The sequence below is a fragment of the Camelus dromedarius genome, chromosome 20 (assembly GCF_036321535.1).
Source record: "Camelus dromedarius isolate mCamDro1 chromosome 20, mCamDro1.pat, whole genome shotgun sequence".
Lineage (NCBI taxonomy): Eukaryota > Metazoa > Chordata > Mammalia > Artiodactyla > Camelidae > Camelus > Camelus dromedarius.
In genome coordinates, this window is record NC_087455.1 from 37,522,767 (window position 1) to 37,541,154 (window position 18,388).

The 18,388-nt window shown below is 41.3% G+C and overlaps 1 protein-coding gene across 1 annotated transcript in view; it reads right to left on the reverse strand.

Moving 5' to 3' along the window:
• Positions 1–14,201, reverse strand: part of NECAB1 (N-terminal EF-hand calcium binding protein 1) — a 233,463-nt gene extending 219,262 nt beyond the window's left edge. Inside the window, exons 1-2 of the mRNA XM_031439294.2 lie at positions 13,690–14,201; positions 1,979–2,003 (exon numbers count right to left, since the gene is read on the reverse strand). Of these exons, the coding sequence (XP_031295154.2) occupies positions 1,979–2,003; positions 13,690–14,049 (385 nt within the window). The 5' untranslated portion in view covers positions 14,050–14,201. The remainder of the gene's footprint in view (positions 1–1,978; positions 2,004–13,689) is intronic.
• Positions 14,202–18,388: the final 4,187 nt, after the last annotated feature.

Below are 18,388 nucleotides of genomic sequence, written 5' to 3' on the forward strand. Positions count from 1 at the left end.
TGACAGTAAATATTTGGAAATGATGCAACTGACAAGGGCTTATTTCCATAATATACAAACAGCTCATCAACTCAATAACAAAAAAAGCAAACAACTCAGTCCAAAAGATGAGCAGGAGACATAAACAGACATTTCTGCAAAGAAGACATACAGATGGCCATGAAAAAATGCTCAATATTGCTAATTATCAGAGAAATGCAAATCAAAACTACAATGAGATATCTCACCTCACACCAGTCAGAATGGCCATCACTAAAATGTCTCCAAACAATAAATGCTGCAGAGGATGTGGAGAAAAAGGAACCCCCCTACACTGTTGGTGGGAGTGTAATTTGGTGCAGACACTATGGAAATAAGTATGGAGATTACTAAAAGAACTGAAAATAGACTGACCACATGATCCAGCAATCCCACTCCTGGGCATATATCTGAAGAAAACTCTACTTCAAAAAGGTAACATGCACCCCAATGTTCATAACAGCACTATTTACAATAGCCAAGACATGGAAGCAACCTAAGTGTCCCTCAACAGATAACAGTATAAAAAAGACATATATATAATGGACTACTACTCAGCCATAAAAAATAATGAAATACTGCCATTTGCAGCAACACAGATGGACCTACAGATGATCATCCTCAGTGAAGTAAGTCACACAGAAAGACAAATATTGTATGATATCACTTATATGTGGAATCTAAAAAATGACACAAATGTGATTATTTACAAAACAGAAACAGACTCACAGACATAGAAAACAAATTTGCGGTTACCAAAGGGGAAAGGGGGTGGGGAGGGATAAATTAGGAGTTAGGGATTAATGATATAAGCTAATATAATATAAAACAGATAATAACAAGGCCCTAATGTATAGCAAAAGAACTACATTTAACATCTTCTAATAACTTACAATGAAAAAGAATATGAAAAAGAATATATATATATAAAAAATACTGAATCACTATGCCGTACACCAGAAATTAACACAATATTGTCAATTAACTAAACTTCAATTTTTAAAAAAGGTGTAGAGTGCCAGCCAAGCTTTCCTTCGTTGGGTTGCTTAATGGCTAACTAGACTACAACACGCGTCTGTCAGATCTAGATTCTGCCTGTAATCCCTCCCTGTGTAAAAGAAATCAGATTTCAAGAAAAAGACTCTTTGTACCCTAAATTTGTCAAGAAACTTTTGTCAAGAATATAGTTCCATTATGTACTTATACCACAGCAGCAGAATAAATTCAATGCACTCTGATTTGGTATTCTGTGGAACAAAATTTGGAGCAGAATAAAGGAATGAAAAGATACTGCTTTTGATGGCTTTTAATTGGACTTTGTGCAGGCGTCATTTAAACTGTAGTTCCTTTGACAAAATGATTTTTCCTTCTGGTTTCTCCTAGTTCTCTGCCTCTACAGATTATCATTCTCAGTGCACATATTTCAAATGGCAGAGCCATCCACCAAGAGCCCCAGAGTAGAAATAAGTCTGTCAATGTATGCTTCCAGATAACCATCTTAGTAGCAGCTAATGCCACAGCTACTACGAAATTCAACATGGAAAGCCTAGACTTTGTTGCCACACAGACTCAGGTTCAAGTCTCAGATCTATTATCTTATTAACTCTAAGACATAATGAATGCAAAGCACTTGCCTCAATGCCTAGTACATAGTAGATACTCAATAAATAGAAGCTGTTATTACATTAAAATTAACTTAAAGCACAAAAGGGAAAGCCAGATCTCAAACAGCTCCTCACTTCAAAGGCATGAATTCCATCTTCCTGTCAAATGCAAATATCTCTGTCATTTCTAATGAGTATCTGGAGCCATGAACTTGCCTAAAACTCTTATTAGTAAAAGAAACTGACATTTTACAAGTCATTGTCTTGGGTTTCAACTCTCTCTTTCATTATTATTCTTCACGAAGTGATCTGAAAGGTAACATTAATAAATAGAAACTATAGATTTCTGGTCTTACCATTTTTGTCTGCTCTCCTCAGTATCTGGAAAAGAAAAAGGAAATATTTTATCACCACTTTTGTAAGTACTGCAGTGAACATTACTCACACATAATTCATCCATTACTAAATTAAAAAATCCCAATTTAAAACAAATACTTCTCAATTGAAATCCTTCCTTGTAATAGTCAAAAATTAAAAACTCAAATGTCCATAAACAAGCAAATGAACAAAAAAACCATGGTTTATCTACATAGTGAATTACTACAAGCATTAAAAAGGAATGAGTTCTTGATGCATGCAGTAACTTGGATGGATCTCCAAGTAATTATGCTGAGTAAAAAATCTAGATACAAATGAAGATGTATCATTCCATTTATGTAAAATTCTAGAAAATGCAAATAGAAACTGAAAGCAGGTTAAGGTTGTGTAATAAGCCGGGCAAGGTGGGCTGGAGGGCGTGAGGAATCTGTTCAGGGGGATAGACATTTATTTTCTTGATTATGATAAAAGATTCATAGATGTCTAAATATGCAAAAACTCATTAACGTTTCACTTTAAATATGTGCTATTTAGGTTAAGTCAATTATGTAATAAAACAGAATAAACAGAAACAAAAACACTAAATTGCGGATAAATAGGAGCTCATGTAGCTATATTGTATGTTACTTTACTTCTATGAGTTAATTATATTATCTGGGACTATTGTAACTTGTCTTTGATGGATGTCAACCACCTGACCATCCAGTATCCAGTATTGGAAAGACTTCCAATTTTCTTTTGAAAAACCAATCTTTCCTCCACTCTTGGCCGACATGCTCCAGGGTCAGGCAGAGCACTCAAGCCTAGTAAACAGGGTTGCACCCCTCTGGCCACAGTGACTACCCAGGCTTCAGCACAACAAGGCCAATGAAGCCATGGTTTTGCTTCAGTTGTGGAGAGGCACGCTTTCTTTTCTGTTGACTTTGAATCTAGGAAGATACAGGCAAGGAGCCTTTATGTAATTGTTTGTGTCATGGGCTGAACTGTGTTGCCACAAAACAAATGCTGAAGTCCTAATCCTTAGTAACTGTGAATGTGATCTTGTTTGGAAATAAGATCTTCGTTGTAATGAAACTAAGATGAGATCTTACTGGACTGGCCCTAAATCCAATGACTGGGTGACTTTATAAGAAGAGCAATTCAGAGATGCAGAGACACAGAGAAGAAAGCTATGTGATGAGACAGGCAGATATTGAACTAATACAGCTGCAAACCGAAGAATGTCAAAGGCGGGTGGCCACCACTAGAAGTTAGGAGACAGGCGTGGGACAGATCGCCCCCAGAACCTTCACAGGGAGTATGCTCCAATCCATGCCTTGATTTCACCCCTCTAGGGGTGAGAAACCGAGAAAATAAATTTTGTTGTTTAAACCACACCCTTTGCCTAGCGCTCTATTATGGAAGCCCTAGGAAGTTAATATAATACACAACCTGGAAATAACCAACACTCAAGAAAGGAGTGTCCAGAGACTGAGAGAAAAAATCTGGACAATATAATACACAGCTATGTTATACACACTACCCAAGAAAATGTCCCTTTATCATATTGCAAAGACAAGCTTTCATCAAGTGAAAAGGGCACTTAAGGATCGTTTTTCCCGAGTAGTTGACAGTTATGGTTAAGTAACAAGAGCTACTCTCCTATTTAGGTTACCACTTCTTAGCGGCCAGCTTGAAATACGAGCAATACTTCTTATCACCAAAGGTTTCTGTTTTACTGCCTTCTGCTAGAGAAACATGACCCTCCTTTCCTTCTGCTGATTTCATGGAGATGAAGTATGGATAAATCTAATCATTATTACAATGTTTCTATCATAAAATACTAATTTTATTACTAAAAATCATCTCTCCCCTGAAAAATTTCCAGCAGCAGATAGGTATGTATCTCCCTGACTTGAGTGCTTAGAAGTTGGTGCCCTTTTTTTGAACCAAATTTATTTAATGTTGCAGGAAGACTGCTTTCAATAGTCAGAGCTTCTATGTTTAGAACTAAATGAGACCAAGATTCTTTTTCATAGTACAAAAGGAATTTCTAGTCGGAATTTTGGGACTCCACCTCTCCATCATAACCAGCTTCTTCCTGTCCTCCTCTGAAACTTGAAGCCACAGAGTCAGGGAGACACAAAACAGATTATTCCTTACCTTTGATATACTCCAAGATTCTGTTTCGAGCTCTATTGTGGCCTTATGAGTTTGAAGTGATTAGAATAGGAATAACCAGATACCAGATACTTTGACCTAGGACTTCTATAATTTCATTTCATAAAGAACAATCTTAAACAGCATTCAGCCTCGTATAGGAAAAATTAAGATAGTCGCTCCTATCATTAAGACAGTTCTTTGTAATTGAATATGAGCAGAAGTGTCCCTGCTGCGAATTTTGCCTCTGAGCCCTCAGACTAATAAAAAATGTACTCCCTATGAGAAATGAGTTAATTATGTCATGCTAACATAGTAATCTGAGCCAGCTAATCTTACTGGCTGCCATCACAAGATAGTAAATAGATTTACGTATCACAGTCAGACTTAAAGCTTAAATGCAGGTGATGCTGTGTTTTTGCAACAATTTAAGGATCATCAAATAGCCTCCTTTACCCTGAAAGGTATTCTTTAATGACTTGACTGAAATTCTTCACTTTTCACTATATGTTATTAAAGGCAGGCGTTAAAATGCAAATGTTATCTTGGAGGCATAAAATACAATCACCATTCACTAAACTAATATTTAATATTTGCTTGGTGCCTCCTCTCATGATCCAGGTTAAAATTAGATAATGAGATGAGCTATCAGTCACTTTAGTGGACTCCTGAGACCCTGGGAAACAGGGCAGGGAGTAGGGACTCATTCAGAACATGCAGTACCACCCAGAAGGGGAGACCTAGAAGGTGAGTCATCGTGTGCGGGCCTGGGCATCTAGCAGGCGGTTTTGCTACAAGAAGATTAGTCACCACGAGGAAGGATGCAGGTAAGTGGGCACTGAGATGCATGAAGAAAAAGTAATCAGTACATACATTTTTCTCTTCTCAGTTTTGCCTAGTGCAGGCTGTGCAGGAAAATACATTTATCATGTCACAGTAAAACTAAGTTTTCTTTATTTCTGCTGGTTCCTGAAACTAGTAGAGTGACATTTGTCTTGCCTATTAAAGTAGACGATGGGTTAATTTCCAGTCTTCCAGCTGGACAATCTCAAATAGTCAATTATGTGTGTTCATTAATCTCATTCAAATCAACAACTGTGCACTAGGCAAGATGCGAGATGTAACTGTAACAGAATTCAGACACAGAACCACTGCACCTGGAAAAACTGTTTCTGCCCTGACAGCCCTCTTCTGATCGCACCTTTCACATAGATGAGTTTATACAAGGCATCAGAATTAAGCATCTTTGCAAGGAAAAACGACTTGTTTTCACCAAGTCTGACCATCCCGGCACTGTGCCTTTTGTTCTGGGTGTTCATGGATGTGAATGCTGCTTGGAAGAAGGGAGGGAAGGCAGACAGAAAAGTCATCTTGCTCCTTCACAGCCTTCAAGGCCCCCCATTCTACCTCACCACTTTCCTTCCAGTTAAAAATCAGCGGAGAACTTTTTGGGAGAAGACAGGGGCATCAAATAGGTGAAATGGCAACTCACTTCATCTGGGAATCATCTTGCTTTCGGGAAGGAGCCAAAGGTTTGTCTTTCTTCCTTGGCACAGTAGTAAGAGTTGATTAATATAATGACTCAAAAAGAGGGCGCACGTACTATATGAACTGGTATTCTAAATGAGAGTTTATTCTCTGTTATCTGGCATGCGGCAGCCTTAGAAAAGACAGCATATGGATGTAAAAAGGGAAATAACTGTCACCCACCAGGTCCTTCCGTGCTGCTGCACACTGGAACCAGTTCAGCCTCATCCAGTGGCTGGCGGTTGTGTTCTGTGCAAATGCACTGCACTGACCTCTACACAGGCACGCCTGGTACCAGTGCAACAGAGGAGAACAAACCTGACTCTATATTAGATCCTTTAGTTTTAACCACTGCGCCCTGTTTTCTAGGCTTAGACTTGCCAGCTCTGCACCTTTTGTAAAACAATGTTGCCTTTGGCCTGAAATAGACAGGAGAGCCTATTCTCAGGGCTCTGACCTTTAAGGATGTTCACACTTGTGCACAGAGATGGCAAGTTGCGAAATAGAGAATAACCATTGTTTTGTTGGAGGTTTACAGCAACACCATGGCCTGACCCACTTGGATGGCTGCAAGAACAAAGAATTCCTGCAGCAAGAAGTTTGCACCAACCAACCACACCCCCTCCCGTGTTTTTTTTTGTATAAAAGGAGCCTGAATTCTGACTGAGGGAAGGTGGTTCTCCAAGACATTAGTCTGCCATCCTCGGTCTGCCGGCTTTCCAAATAAAGTCACTATTCCTTGCCCCAACACCTTGTCTCCCGATTTACTGGCCTGTTGTCCAGTGAGAAAAACGAGTCTGGACTTGGCAACATCAGTACTAGGTTTTCTAAGCTCCTCAGTAGATACTCAGGAGTATTTATGATGAACTGATACTTAATTCTGACATTTTTTAGGAAGAAAATCATACATATTAGATTTATAAAGAAATAGACCCTGTAATTAGTTTGTGAGTTTGGCTACCGCTATTTATGCATTCAACAAGGAACACTGATGTAACAATCACAGTTCAGATTTACATACCACATACCCTTTTTTTCCCCTCAGTTTTCTGTCATGTCATTATCACTGAATTGGGAGATAAGGAAAATGAAGCAAAAGCCAGCAATTGGCGTAAATCTCTGATCTTCTGACCTATGGCTAGTTTCTAACTAGCTGGACACATCCACTCATGTCATTAACAGTATTCTCAGAAGCAGTTTAAATCATTTCTTAGAGGAGTGATTATTCCAAGGGCACTGGTATATAAAGACTGAAAATCAAAGTTTTCCTCAGACTTGGAAATTCGTCTCTGTGATGCAGAAGCCTCTGATCAATTTCATTTCTGTTCCTCTTTGGAAAAGGGAGTATCTATCACCTACTTATTATATCCTGAATAAGATTCAAAAAGCAATCTCTTAGCCGTGCTACTAGAATATGTTAAAACTAATCAAATAAAATTACATATATTTCATTTTATTTTTGCTAAGAGCAGTACGATCCAGATGTAAGTAATTCAAAAACCTGTAAGTAACAAATCCTTTTTTCATATCATATATTTCACCAGAGTGCTAGATTTTTCACAAAATATATCAAAGAGAAGTGTAAACAAAATCTTATCTAGTCAAGATAAAATCCAGGCGCAGTTTTTGTGGACTCTTACCATTTTCCTGGCAGCCAAGCATGTCAACACCTCTCATGTTAAATTTATATTTTTATTTTTAAATTCTAGAAAAAACTATAAGAGGACAAGGCTGCCCTAGTCATCAGGTACACATTCCTTCAGAACAGGGGCCTGGTTTTATTTATTTATTGAACTTGGGAACAATCATTCATGTATGTATAATGATAAATGAGATTTTAATTTCCTCTTTTTTCTTCTTTTTGAAAAACATTTTGAGCACTTAGGTGTTTGTGTCAGGGAGGATGACTTTCCATTCACATAGCTCAATCAGTTCATCTCCACAGTATCACCAGGATTTATACACCGCTTTTAAACAGTCATAGAGAAGGTACGTGGCCAAGATGAGCAGGAAGTAGAGCAGGAAGACCCTACACTCACCTCTATCCACAGACACCAAAGCTAACAACCATTTGCAGAGCAACTATTGATGAGAGACTGGAATCTAACAGAAAATATTTTATGCAGTGAAGATAAAAAGAAGGAACTATACATCAAGAAAACAAAAAGACAACCTACTGAAAGAGAAAATAAAATCTGCAAATGATATGACCAATAAGGGATCAATAGCCAACATACATAAACAGCTCATACAGCTCAATATCACAAACAACCCGACTGAAAAATGGGCAGAAGAACTGAACAGACATTTTTCCAAAGAAGAAATGCAGATGGCCGAAAGATACATGAAACGATGCTCAGCACTGTTAATCGTCAAAGAAATCAAATCAAAACCACAATGAGATATTACCTCACACCTGTTAGAATGGCTATCATCAAAAAGAACACAGATAAATGCTGGTGACGTTGTGGAGAAAAGGGAACCCTCACACACTGCTGGTGGAAATGTAAACTGGTGTAGCCACCATGGAAAACAGTATGGAGGTTTCTCAAAAAAATAAAAATAGAACTACCATATGACCCAGCAATTCCACTCCTGTATATAGCTGAAAAAAACAAAAGCACTAATTTGAAAAGATACATGTACCCCAATATTTATGGCAGCATTATTTACAATTGCCTAGATGTGGAAGCAACTTAAGTGTCCATCAGCAGACGAATGGATAAAGATGTGGCATATACATATATATTCAATGGAATATTACTCAGCCATTAAAAAGAATAAAATTTTGCCATTTGCAGCAATATGAATGGACTTGGAAGGCATCGTGCTAAGTGAAATAAGTCAGACAGAGAAAGACAAATACTGTATGATACTTATAGGTGGAATCTAAAAAAATACAACAAACTAGTGAATATAACAAAAAAAGAAGCAGACTCACAGATACAGAGAACAAACTAGTGGTTACCAGCGGGGGCGGAGTGGAAGGCAATATTAGGATGCAGGCATGGGAGGTACAAAGCATTGGATGTAAGATAGGCTCGAGGATGTATTATTATACAACACAGGGCATGGAGCCAATATTTTACAATAACTATACATGGAAAGTAACCTTCCAAAATTATATTAAAAATTAAAAAAGAAGGAACCACAGCAAGACATGTAAGAGGGGCAGAGACACAGTATAATCAAGACTCATATCCCCAGGGTGGATGACCCACAAATAGGAAAACAATTACAACTGCAGAGGTTGTCCCCAAAGAGTGGGGGGTCTGAGCCCCACCTCAGGCTCTACAGCCTTGGATTCTGCACCTGGATGGCAAGTGCCCAAAACATCTGGCTTTGAAGGCCAGTGGGGTGTCCCGTTAGCAGAGTCAGAGGACTGGAGAAAATACAGACTCCACACTTAAAGGGCACATGCCAAATCTCACACACTCCGGGACCCATGAGAGAAGCAGTAATATGAAAGAAGCCTGGGTCAGACTCACCTGCTGATCTTGGGCAGCCTCTGGGAGAGTCAAGAGGCAACTGGAGCTCACTCTGGGGACACAGACGGAGGCGGCAGCAAGGATACAAGTGCTGACAAGAGGCGTTTTGGAATCCTCTCTCCAGCTTATTGGCCCCAGGACCCAGACCTGCCCCCAACCTGTGGGCACCAGTACTGGGATGCCTCAGGCCAAGCAAAGCAACTAGCCATGAGGGGACACAGCCCCAGCCAGCAGCAGGCCAGCTGCCTTAAGACCCCCTGAGCCTACAGCTGCCCCAGGACATGGCCCTGTGCAGTATAGGACCCAGGACCCATCCCCATGCACCAGCATGGTGGCACTTGCCCCAGGACCTCCAGGGCTCAGCAGCCAGCAACTCTGGGACCCAGGTTTACCAACCAGCTGGCCAGCAAAAGCTCCAAGACCAACCTCACACATTAGTGACAGGCACCAGCCCAAGGGCCCCCTGGGCTCCAGCTCTGCCGCCCAGTGCACAGAAACCAGCCCCAGGACCACTGCAGCCCAAAGGCTGCTGTGTCAGGACCAATCCTATGCACCAGAAGGTGGGCACCAGCCCCAGGACACCCTGGGCCTTGGCCCTGCCCGCCAGCAGGCCAACACGAGGAAGATAGAAGTAAAACTGTCACTGTTTGCAGATGACATGATACTATAAATAGAAAATCCTAAATACGCCACCAAAAAATTCATCAGTGAATTTAGTAAAGTTCCAGGATACAAAATTAGTATACAGAAATCTGCTACATTTCTATACACTGACAATGAACTATCAAAAAGAAATTAAGAAAACAACACCATTTACAGTGACATCAAAAAAAATAAAGTACCTGGGAATAAATCTAACTAAGGAGATAAAAAAACTGTACTCAAAAAACTACAAAATATTGATGAAAGAAATTAAAGATGATATAAACAGATGGAATGATATATCATGTATATGGATTGAAAGAATAATGTTAAAATGACCATACTATCCAAGGCAATCTACAGATTCAATGCAATCCCTATCAAAATACCAATGGCGCTCTTCACAGAACTAGAACAAATAATTCTAAAATTTGTATGGCAACACAAAAGACCATGAATAGCCAGAACAATCTTGAGAAAGAACAAAACTGGAGGTATCATGCTTCCTAATTTCAAACTATACTACAAAGTCACAGTAATCACAACAGTAAGGTTCTGGCACAAAAAAAGACATATATACCAATAAAGCAGGACAGAGTCCAGAAATGAACCCACGCTCACATGGTCACTTGATCTATGACAAAGGAGGCAAGAATATATAAACAGGAAGTCTCCTCAATAAATGGTGATGGGAAAACTGGACAGCTACATGCAAAAGAATCAAACTTGACTACTCTCTCAGACGATGCACAAAAATAAATTAAAAATGGATTAAAGGCTTAAATATAAGACCCGAAACTATAAAACTTCTAGAAGACAACATAGACAGTATGCTCTTTGACATCATGCTCAGTAATATTTTTTTTAATATGCCCCCTCAGTCAAGGGAAACAAAAGCAAAAGTAAACAAATGGGACTACAAACTTAGAAGCATTTTGCACTGTTTCAACAAAACGAAAAGGCGATCTACAGAATGGGAGAAGATATTCGCAAATGACGTATCTGATAAGGGGTTAATATCCAAGATATACAAGGAAGTTGTACAGCTCAACCTCAAAAAATACAAAGACCCAATTAAAACTTGAGCAGAGGCTCTGAATACACATTTTTTCAAGAAAGACATACAGATGACCAACAGCACATGAAAAGATACTCCACATCGCTAATCATAAGGAGAATCCAAATCAAAACCACAATGAGATAGCACCTCACACCTGTCAAAATGGCTATTATCAAAAGAGACACCAGTGCAAGTGTTGGGGAGGATGTAGGGGAAAAGGGAACCCTCATTTACTGTTGGTAGGAACGTATATTGGTGCAGCCACTAAGGAAAACAGTATAAAGATTCCTCAAGAAGATAAAAATAGAACTATCATATGATCCAGCAATTCCACTCCTGAGTATTTATCTGAAGAAAATGAAAACACTAATTAGAAAAGATATATGCTCCCCTATGTTCATCATAGTGTCATTTACAACAGCCAACATAAGGAAGCACCCTCGTGCCCACCAATAGGTGAATGGATAAAGTGATGTGTATATATATGTATGTATATATATATGTGATAGACTATCACTCAGCCATTTTAGATGAAATCTGTGTTGTAGGTCAATTATACTTCAAAAACAAACAAATTCATAGAAAAAGAGATCAGATTTGTGGTTACCAGGGACAGAGGGTAGGAGAGAGGCGATTGGATGAAGCAGTCGAAAGGTACAAACTTCCAGTTGTAAGATACATAAGTACCAGGGATATAATGTACAGCATGATAAATACAATCAACACCACTGTATTTTATATGTGAAAGCTGTTAAGAGTAAATCTGAGTCTTCATCACAGTGAAAAAAATTTTTCTATTTCTTTAATTTTGCATCTTTATTAGATGATGGATGCTCACTGAACTTTTGCAGTAATCATTTCATGACGTATGTAAGTGAAATCATGCTGTACACTTTAAATTTATATAGTGCTGTATGTCATTTATATCTCAATAAAACTTGAAGAAAAGTAAATAAATTTTACTTCTATTTTTCCAGAAAAATAAAAAGTCATAGGGAAGCACTTGATAGTCTTGGGGGACAGAGTGAAGATCAGGTCAGAATGAAAGGAGATCCCTCCTCTTGCTCTCTTTGAATCAACTTCATGGCTGTTTAAGCCACTGATCTTAAAACTGACATGATTTTCAGGGTCCCTGAGTCTCTATCTCTGAGAAATTTCCTTCTCTGGTGTGCTGTGTGCCCCCCTCTCCTAGCTCAGTTCCTTGGAGCTTTTTCGCCCTGAATGGCAAGACTTAAAAGGAATAATACCAGCCAGTTTAACCATTAGCATCAATAACATCATCTGATTGATCCAAACTAAGCAGAGATGAGTGCTCATGAATAATAAGGTATTACAATCCTACTGAGTGGAAGGAATGGGAATCCCATTTGTGGTTTTGCTGGGAAGATGGTCCACCCAGAATGCTGATATCCGCAGTTGCAACTACATGGTAATCAGGGGAGGAGACTGCCAGGAAACACAGTTGAGGCTTACCTGCATCTTCTGCCTTACACCAGGTTTAGTTATTGATGGGGTTTCTCTCTCAATTAAAAAATGCCAGCTGATCCATTCAAATTAAACTTGGGAGGGCCCCTTGCCCTCCTCCCTTATATTCACGCTCTCTGCTTCACTATTACCATACTAACAATACGATTTCCTCAGATTTTCATCTCTCTACAAATAAGTGTATTTGGCCCCTGGCCCCCGCACCTCGATTTTAATAAAAAATAATAATTCAGAGAAGGTTAGAGGCAAAAGCACAAATCACTCTTCAATGCCCTTTGCCCATTTTTTTCTCATGCCAGAGTTGTCCCCACTGAGCCAGAAACCACCTCGGGGGACAGCATGAATGTTGTAACTGAGGGGCTGAGAAGAGCTGGGAGCCCCACAGGCAACTGAGGGATAGGAAAATCACAAAACCTAAAGGCAGAGGAAAACAGCTGAGCAAAAGGGTGAGAAATACAGAGAACAGCAGTAAGCGACAGTAAAGCAAAACTGAAAAACAAGTAAGAAATAAGATTGCTATAGAGATAGAAACCACAGCGTGACAGCAGAAAAAACAGCAGAGAAAGGAAAAGAAAGAACCAAAATGATTATCAGTATCAGAGAAATGGACGAAGGGAATCAATACCAAAGCCAAGAAGAGGACCAAAAGAACAGCTAAACGCTAGCGCTGATGAGGATAATGACAGTAATTACAGCGAGGAGAGGTACAAAGGGCAATAACAGGGAAGAAACATGGAAAAATAGGAGATGGTGGTGAAAAAAGAAATCATTATGAAAGAGATCTTGGCCACCACTGGTGGAAAGAAAAACAAATGTGTTTTCAAACTGATTGTTTTCCCCGAGGAAGCTGGAGAAGGAAGGCGGGGAATTACAATCTCTGCAGACTCCCCTGGTCACCTCAGAGTAGCGACGAGGTGGGGGCTGCAAAAAGGGCACATTAGAGATAAGTTGGGACAATGTCGCCCCCCCAGCCCATCCCCCGCAGCGCCTTAGCCCCGTTTAAAACTCCCTATTCACCTGCATGGAGACTGTTGCATTTATAAGCCTAGTCTCTATCGAAATCCATGCTGCTAGGAATTTGAACTTTTGGAATTTATTAAGGGTTGCTAAGCCCCAGGTTGCAGGTCTGGGGCAGCCCTCTTTACAAGTGAAGTGGCGGTCATTTCGCTGGCATTTGCCAGGGTGCTTTTCCGGGGAGAGAGGAGAGCGAGGCAGAAGGTAGTTCTCTCCGGTATTCTGGGGGCAAACCCCGCGCTGACTGGCACCCGGGCGGGCACCCCTCATCCCGGGGAAGAGTAAGGACACGGGGGGTGGGGGTACTGACCTAACTCCTTCACCCCGTACTTACGTCGAGGAAGATGGACATGCCCTTGGACAGCCGCAGCGCGGAGCTGAGCTCTTCCGAGGAGTTGTTGGAAGACGGCGACGTCTCCCGAGAGTCCTCCATCCTCAGGAGCCCGCACGGCCGCGGGGGGGGAGCGGCGCCCGGCTGCCTCGCTGCCGCGGGCGGGCGGGGGTGCGGCCGCACTGCCGTCTCCCGCGCCGCCAGCCGCCGGGCTCGGACGCGGAGTGGGCGCTCGCTCCCCGGCGAGCCTCCCTCGCGCCTCTCCCCGGCTCGCGCTGCGCCCCGCCCTCCGCGCTCCCGCCCTCCGCGCTCGCACGCGCTCCGACTCGCGCCTCCCCCGTCCGCGAGCGGCGGTGCCCGCATCCCTCTCACGTAGCAACGCGCCGCTCCCCTCGTGAGGGAGCGCACTCTGACCCCCACACACACGCTGGATACAGTCCCGAGGCTTCTGCCCGCTCCACAGCGGTCCCACAGGCCGCAGGAAACGGGGTGGCCCCGACAGAGGTGGACGGACGGAAGCCTGTCTATGCTGAGAAACAAGAGCACAAAGTAAGGACGCCCCCCAGCTCACCCCTGGGTGGAAACCATATGGCTTAGAACGATTCCAAGAGATTTTTCCAACTTTTGTTCAAGCGCACCTGTCTTCCCCACCCTCCCCAAGGACCGGTAGGGTTAAATGGACAACCCCAGCCAACGAGAGACTGGATTAGTGTGGGGATTAAATCACTCATATTTGGAATCTTACAGACCCGGGTTCAAAACCTGCCCTGGTTAATTCGTCATCTTGTGATCTAGCAAGTTGCTAAGTCGTTTAGCCTTGGTTTTCCGCATTGGTAAAATGGTCACAATGGTGGTGCTTGCCTCAAAGGGTTCTGGGGCTTAAACATGGTAGTGCCATGGACAAAGGTATGGACTCTGCATACAGTGAGCATCAAAAAAAAAAAAAGTTCTCTATGGGGAAAAGATTGTCAGGTAATAAATAGTCAAGCAAGTTTTCCAAAGTCAAGTCACAATAAAGGGTGTGTGAGAATTTAAATGAGGGCAGTTGCTCAACATTTGAGGGCTGCAAGAATGGTGATCTCACCTTTCATCAGGAGACACATCCACTGATGTTTGTTGGACGTCTAAAACGTGCTAGGCACATGCCAGTTGCTATGTGGGTTACAAAGCTGAACGATCCTCGAGCAAGATGAGCCAAAGAGAAGAGTATGTTTCCCAAACAAGACTCTTCCTGGGAGAACTGATGAGGTGGATCCAGATCTCCGTTTTGTGACCTCCAGGAAAAAAGAACCTGTTCTTTCTGTGACAGGTGCACAAACAACCGTAATACAGGACAAAAATGTGAGTTCCTTAAGGCATATAAAAAGTGCAATGGGTTTCTTAGGACGAACAGTTTATAACCTGGCTTGTGGGACCAAGAAAGTCTCAATAAAAGAGGTGGTATTTGAAAGGGAACTTAAAAACTGGTAGATATTCCATAGTTGATAGAAATAGAAGGAAAAGATATTCCAAGTGGAGGGAACAGCATGAGTAAAGGCGTGGCACTCAGGAAAGTACATGAAAGTCTGTAATTAGTCTACTGGAATCATTGGGCAGGACTGGGGTGAGGTCAGTAAATCACCTTGGACACAAAATGTAAGGAGGAGTTACCCTGCACTTGCATGATCCTGAGAGTGACTGCCTTCTTAAGTTTCGCACCCTAGGTATCTCATTCACCTAACCCAAGTCCCAATTCAGCTCTGTGTATCAGTGTTTGCAAGAAATGGATTCAGCTGTTCTCAACCCTGGCCGAACATTGGAATTACCAGCAGTGTATGGCAACTTCAAATACCGGCACAATTTCATTGACACTCTCCTCTTAGAGAGGTGAGCCCCCTCCCCTTGAATCTGAAAGATTGTGGCTGCAGCATAAAAAGCCTCACAACTCCACCTTCTTCAGTGGAACATTTGCTTCGGGACCCCTGGGATTCCTACAGGAAATGTGGCTACCTTGAGCCACCAGGCTTTGAAGAAGTCCAGGCTATACAGAGGAGCGTGTATAAACACCCTGGCTGACAGTACCAGCTGAACGCAGCCTTTGAGTTGTGCCAGTGTAAGTGGCAGAAAAGCGAATAAAGAAACCTCCAGATGATTCCAGCACATCTGTCTGAGCGATGCCTAGCTATTTGTCTTGTCTCAGCCAGTATCTCAAACATCACAGAGCAGAGACACACTGTCAGTGCTGTGGCCTGTCTAAATTCTTGACCCACAGAAATCAAGAGCATAATAAAATGGTTACTGTTTTATGCAATCAGTCTTGGTATGGTTTGTTTTGTAACAATAGATGACAAAAATAAGGAGCTGAAAAAAACCCAGACCAAATTGATGCCCGTTTTCCACTTCCAGATTCATATTCAGTTAACATACAGTGGCATCTGGGCATCAGTGTTGTTTTTTTTTTAAAGTTCCCAACGGATTATGATGTCCATCCAAGATTAAGAACCACAAAACTCATCTGTACTGTACGTACAGGGAAATGGCAGAATAAGCAATCAGAAGACAGGCTATAGGGTGAGGTCATTTGAAATCCAGGGATAGAACTTTGGATGTAATTAGTAGAGATTTAGAGACTCTAGGCTTAATCAGGGCAGATATTGATTAGAACTGTAGAAATATTAATCTGACATCTCTGTGTGATTTTCTCTTATTAACTGCAAATCTCATTATTTGAAATGCCCCTTTCTTTTGACAACTATTTGTCAAAAGGAAATACAAAATCATTAAAAAAAAAAAAAAAAAAGACTGGCCAATTCACCAAAATTTCATTCAAATCACTGAAGAAGAAAAACCAGGAGAAGGAGGGGAACTGAGCATGAACATCTAGTTATCATGTTCACAAAAATACTGTATTATTTGTTCCTGTGATTGCATGGAGAGTTGTATACATTTTTCTGCAATAGGTGTAGTTTAAGTCTGATCCCTCTAACCCACCTCAGTCCTTAAACTCAGCCCTGTAAGTGATAATACTTTTATGCCAGTGCCATTGTAATAGAAAAGAACAAATCTGACTCCACATTAGATCTGCTTCTTTGGCTTTCAGCCTGTGCCCTGTTTTCTAGGCTCAGTCTTGCCAGCTCTGCACCTTTTGCAAAACAATGTTGCCTTTTGCCTGAAATAGACACCAGAGCCTGTTCTCAGGGCGCTGACCTTTAAGGATGTTAGCACTTTTGCACTATATAAAGATAACAAGTTGCAGAATGGAAAGTAACGTTTGTTTTGTTGGAGGTTTACAGGGACACCATGATCTGACCCACGTGGACAGCTGCAAAAACAAAGAATTCCTACACCAAGAAGTTTGCACCAACCAACCACATCCCCTCCCCTTTTTAGTATAAAATGAGCCTGAATTCTGACTTGGGGAGGATGATTCTCCAAGGCATTGGTCTGCCATCCTCTTGGTCTGCTGGCTTTCCAAACAAAGTTGTTATTCCTTGCTCCAACACCTCGTCTCCTGATTTATTGGCCTGTCGTAGGGCGAGCAGAATGAGTTTGGACTCAGTAACACCATGGTAATAAGAACAGGTGTTGAAGACTTTTCTGTGATTAAAAGTGAAGAATAGAAGAATAATCAGTAGTCATCATTTGTAACATTTCTGAAAATATCTTCCTTTTACTTCCTCTGACACAAATGATATTTTCTGTACCTGTGGCTTTGCTTATTTCCTCTAATGGTCTGTCAAGAGGAAATACAAATTATTAAACAACCAACTAGACATTAATGTTTTTTACTATTTCAACGTGAACACCATATTGCTATGCTGAGTTCTCTAATGCAAATGTAACGTTTGAGAAAGCTGTGGTGGAAATGGATGGCAATTAGATTTCCATTCACAGCCAAGTTCAACAGGCACTACAAAGTGGTAACCATATTTTTGGTTTTCTTTTTATGTAGACAGTGTGCATTTTTGAAAAGTGTTTTCACACATCATTTTTCTGAAACACAGATGCTTCACCGCGCATAGTATCAATCACAAACAGGAGACAGCCAACTTGAGAGAGGAAATGCATCTTCTTACCAACTTCTTTGTAGAAAGATCCTGGGGAGGTAGGGGGAGGAATGTAATTCTGGATTCCACCTCTCAGGCTTTTTATGGTAAGACTTTGACACGAAAGTATTTCTAGCATGTCAGGAGACGATAGCCATGTGGGGATGTATTATTATATTTCAATCCATCTCTTTCATCTCAGCTTCATGGAGGAACTAGTATCTAAACCATTTCAGACAGCCAGGAAGCCATCTTATTTATATTTTTAAACTGCTACACAAGGCTATCCTTTGGAATGATAACTTGGAATCCTTTCAGTCAGTTCAGTAGACATTTTTATTGCTTTGGCAGCCTGAGATCAAACCCTCTTCTTCACCTGGCATCCTGTCCTATGGTGTGGATCCTGATCAGGGGCAGGCCCACCTCTTCTGAGGAGGAAAGATGGTCCCTCTCCCTTTCCCCTGGCAACTGGAACAAAGCCTGAGATCTAGGCTCAGCCTACAGAGTGCTTCACTTGGGACTTTAAATCTGGATCAAAGGACGTGAAAGGAAGCTTGTTAGTGTCAGTGGGCAAAAGCAGCATAATAACAAGTGGCCACAACGCCAGCAGAGACAAGCTAACTGGTGTGATAGGGGAATTTTGGCTGTGACTTCGGCAACCTTGTCCTCCAAGCTTA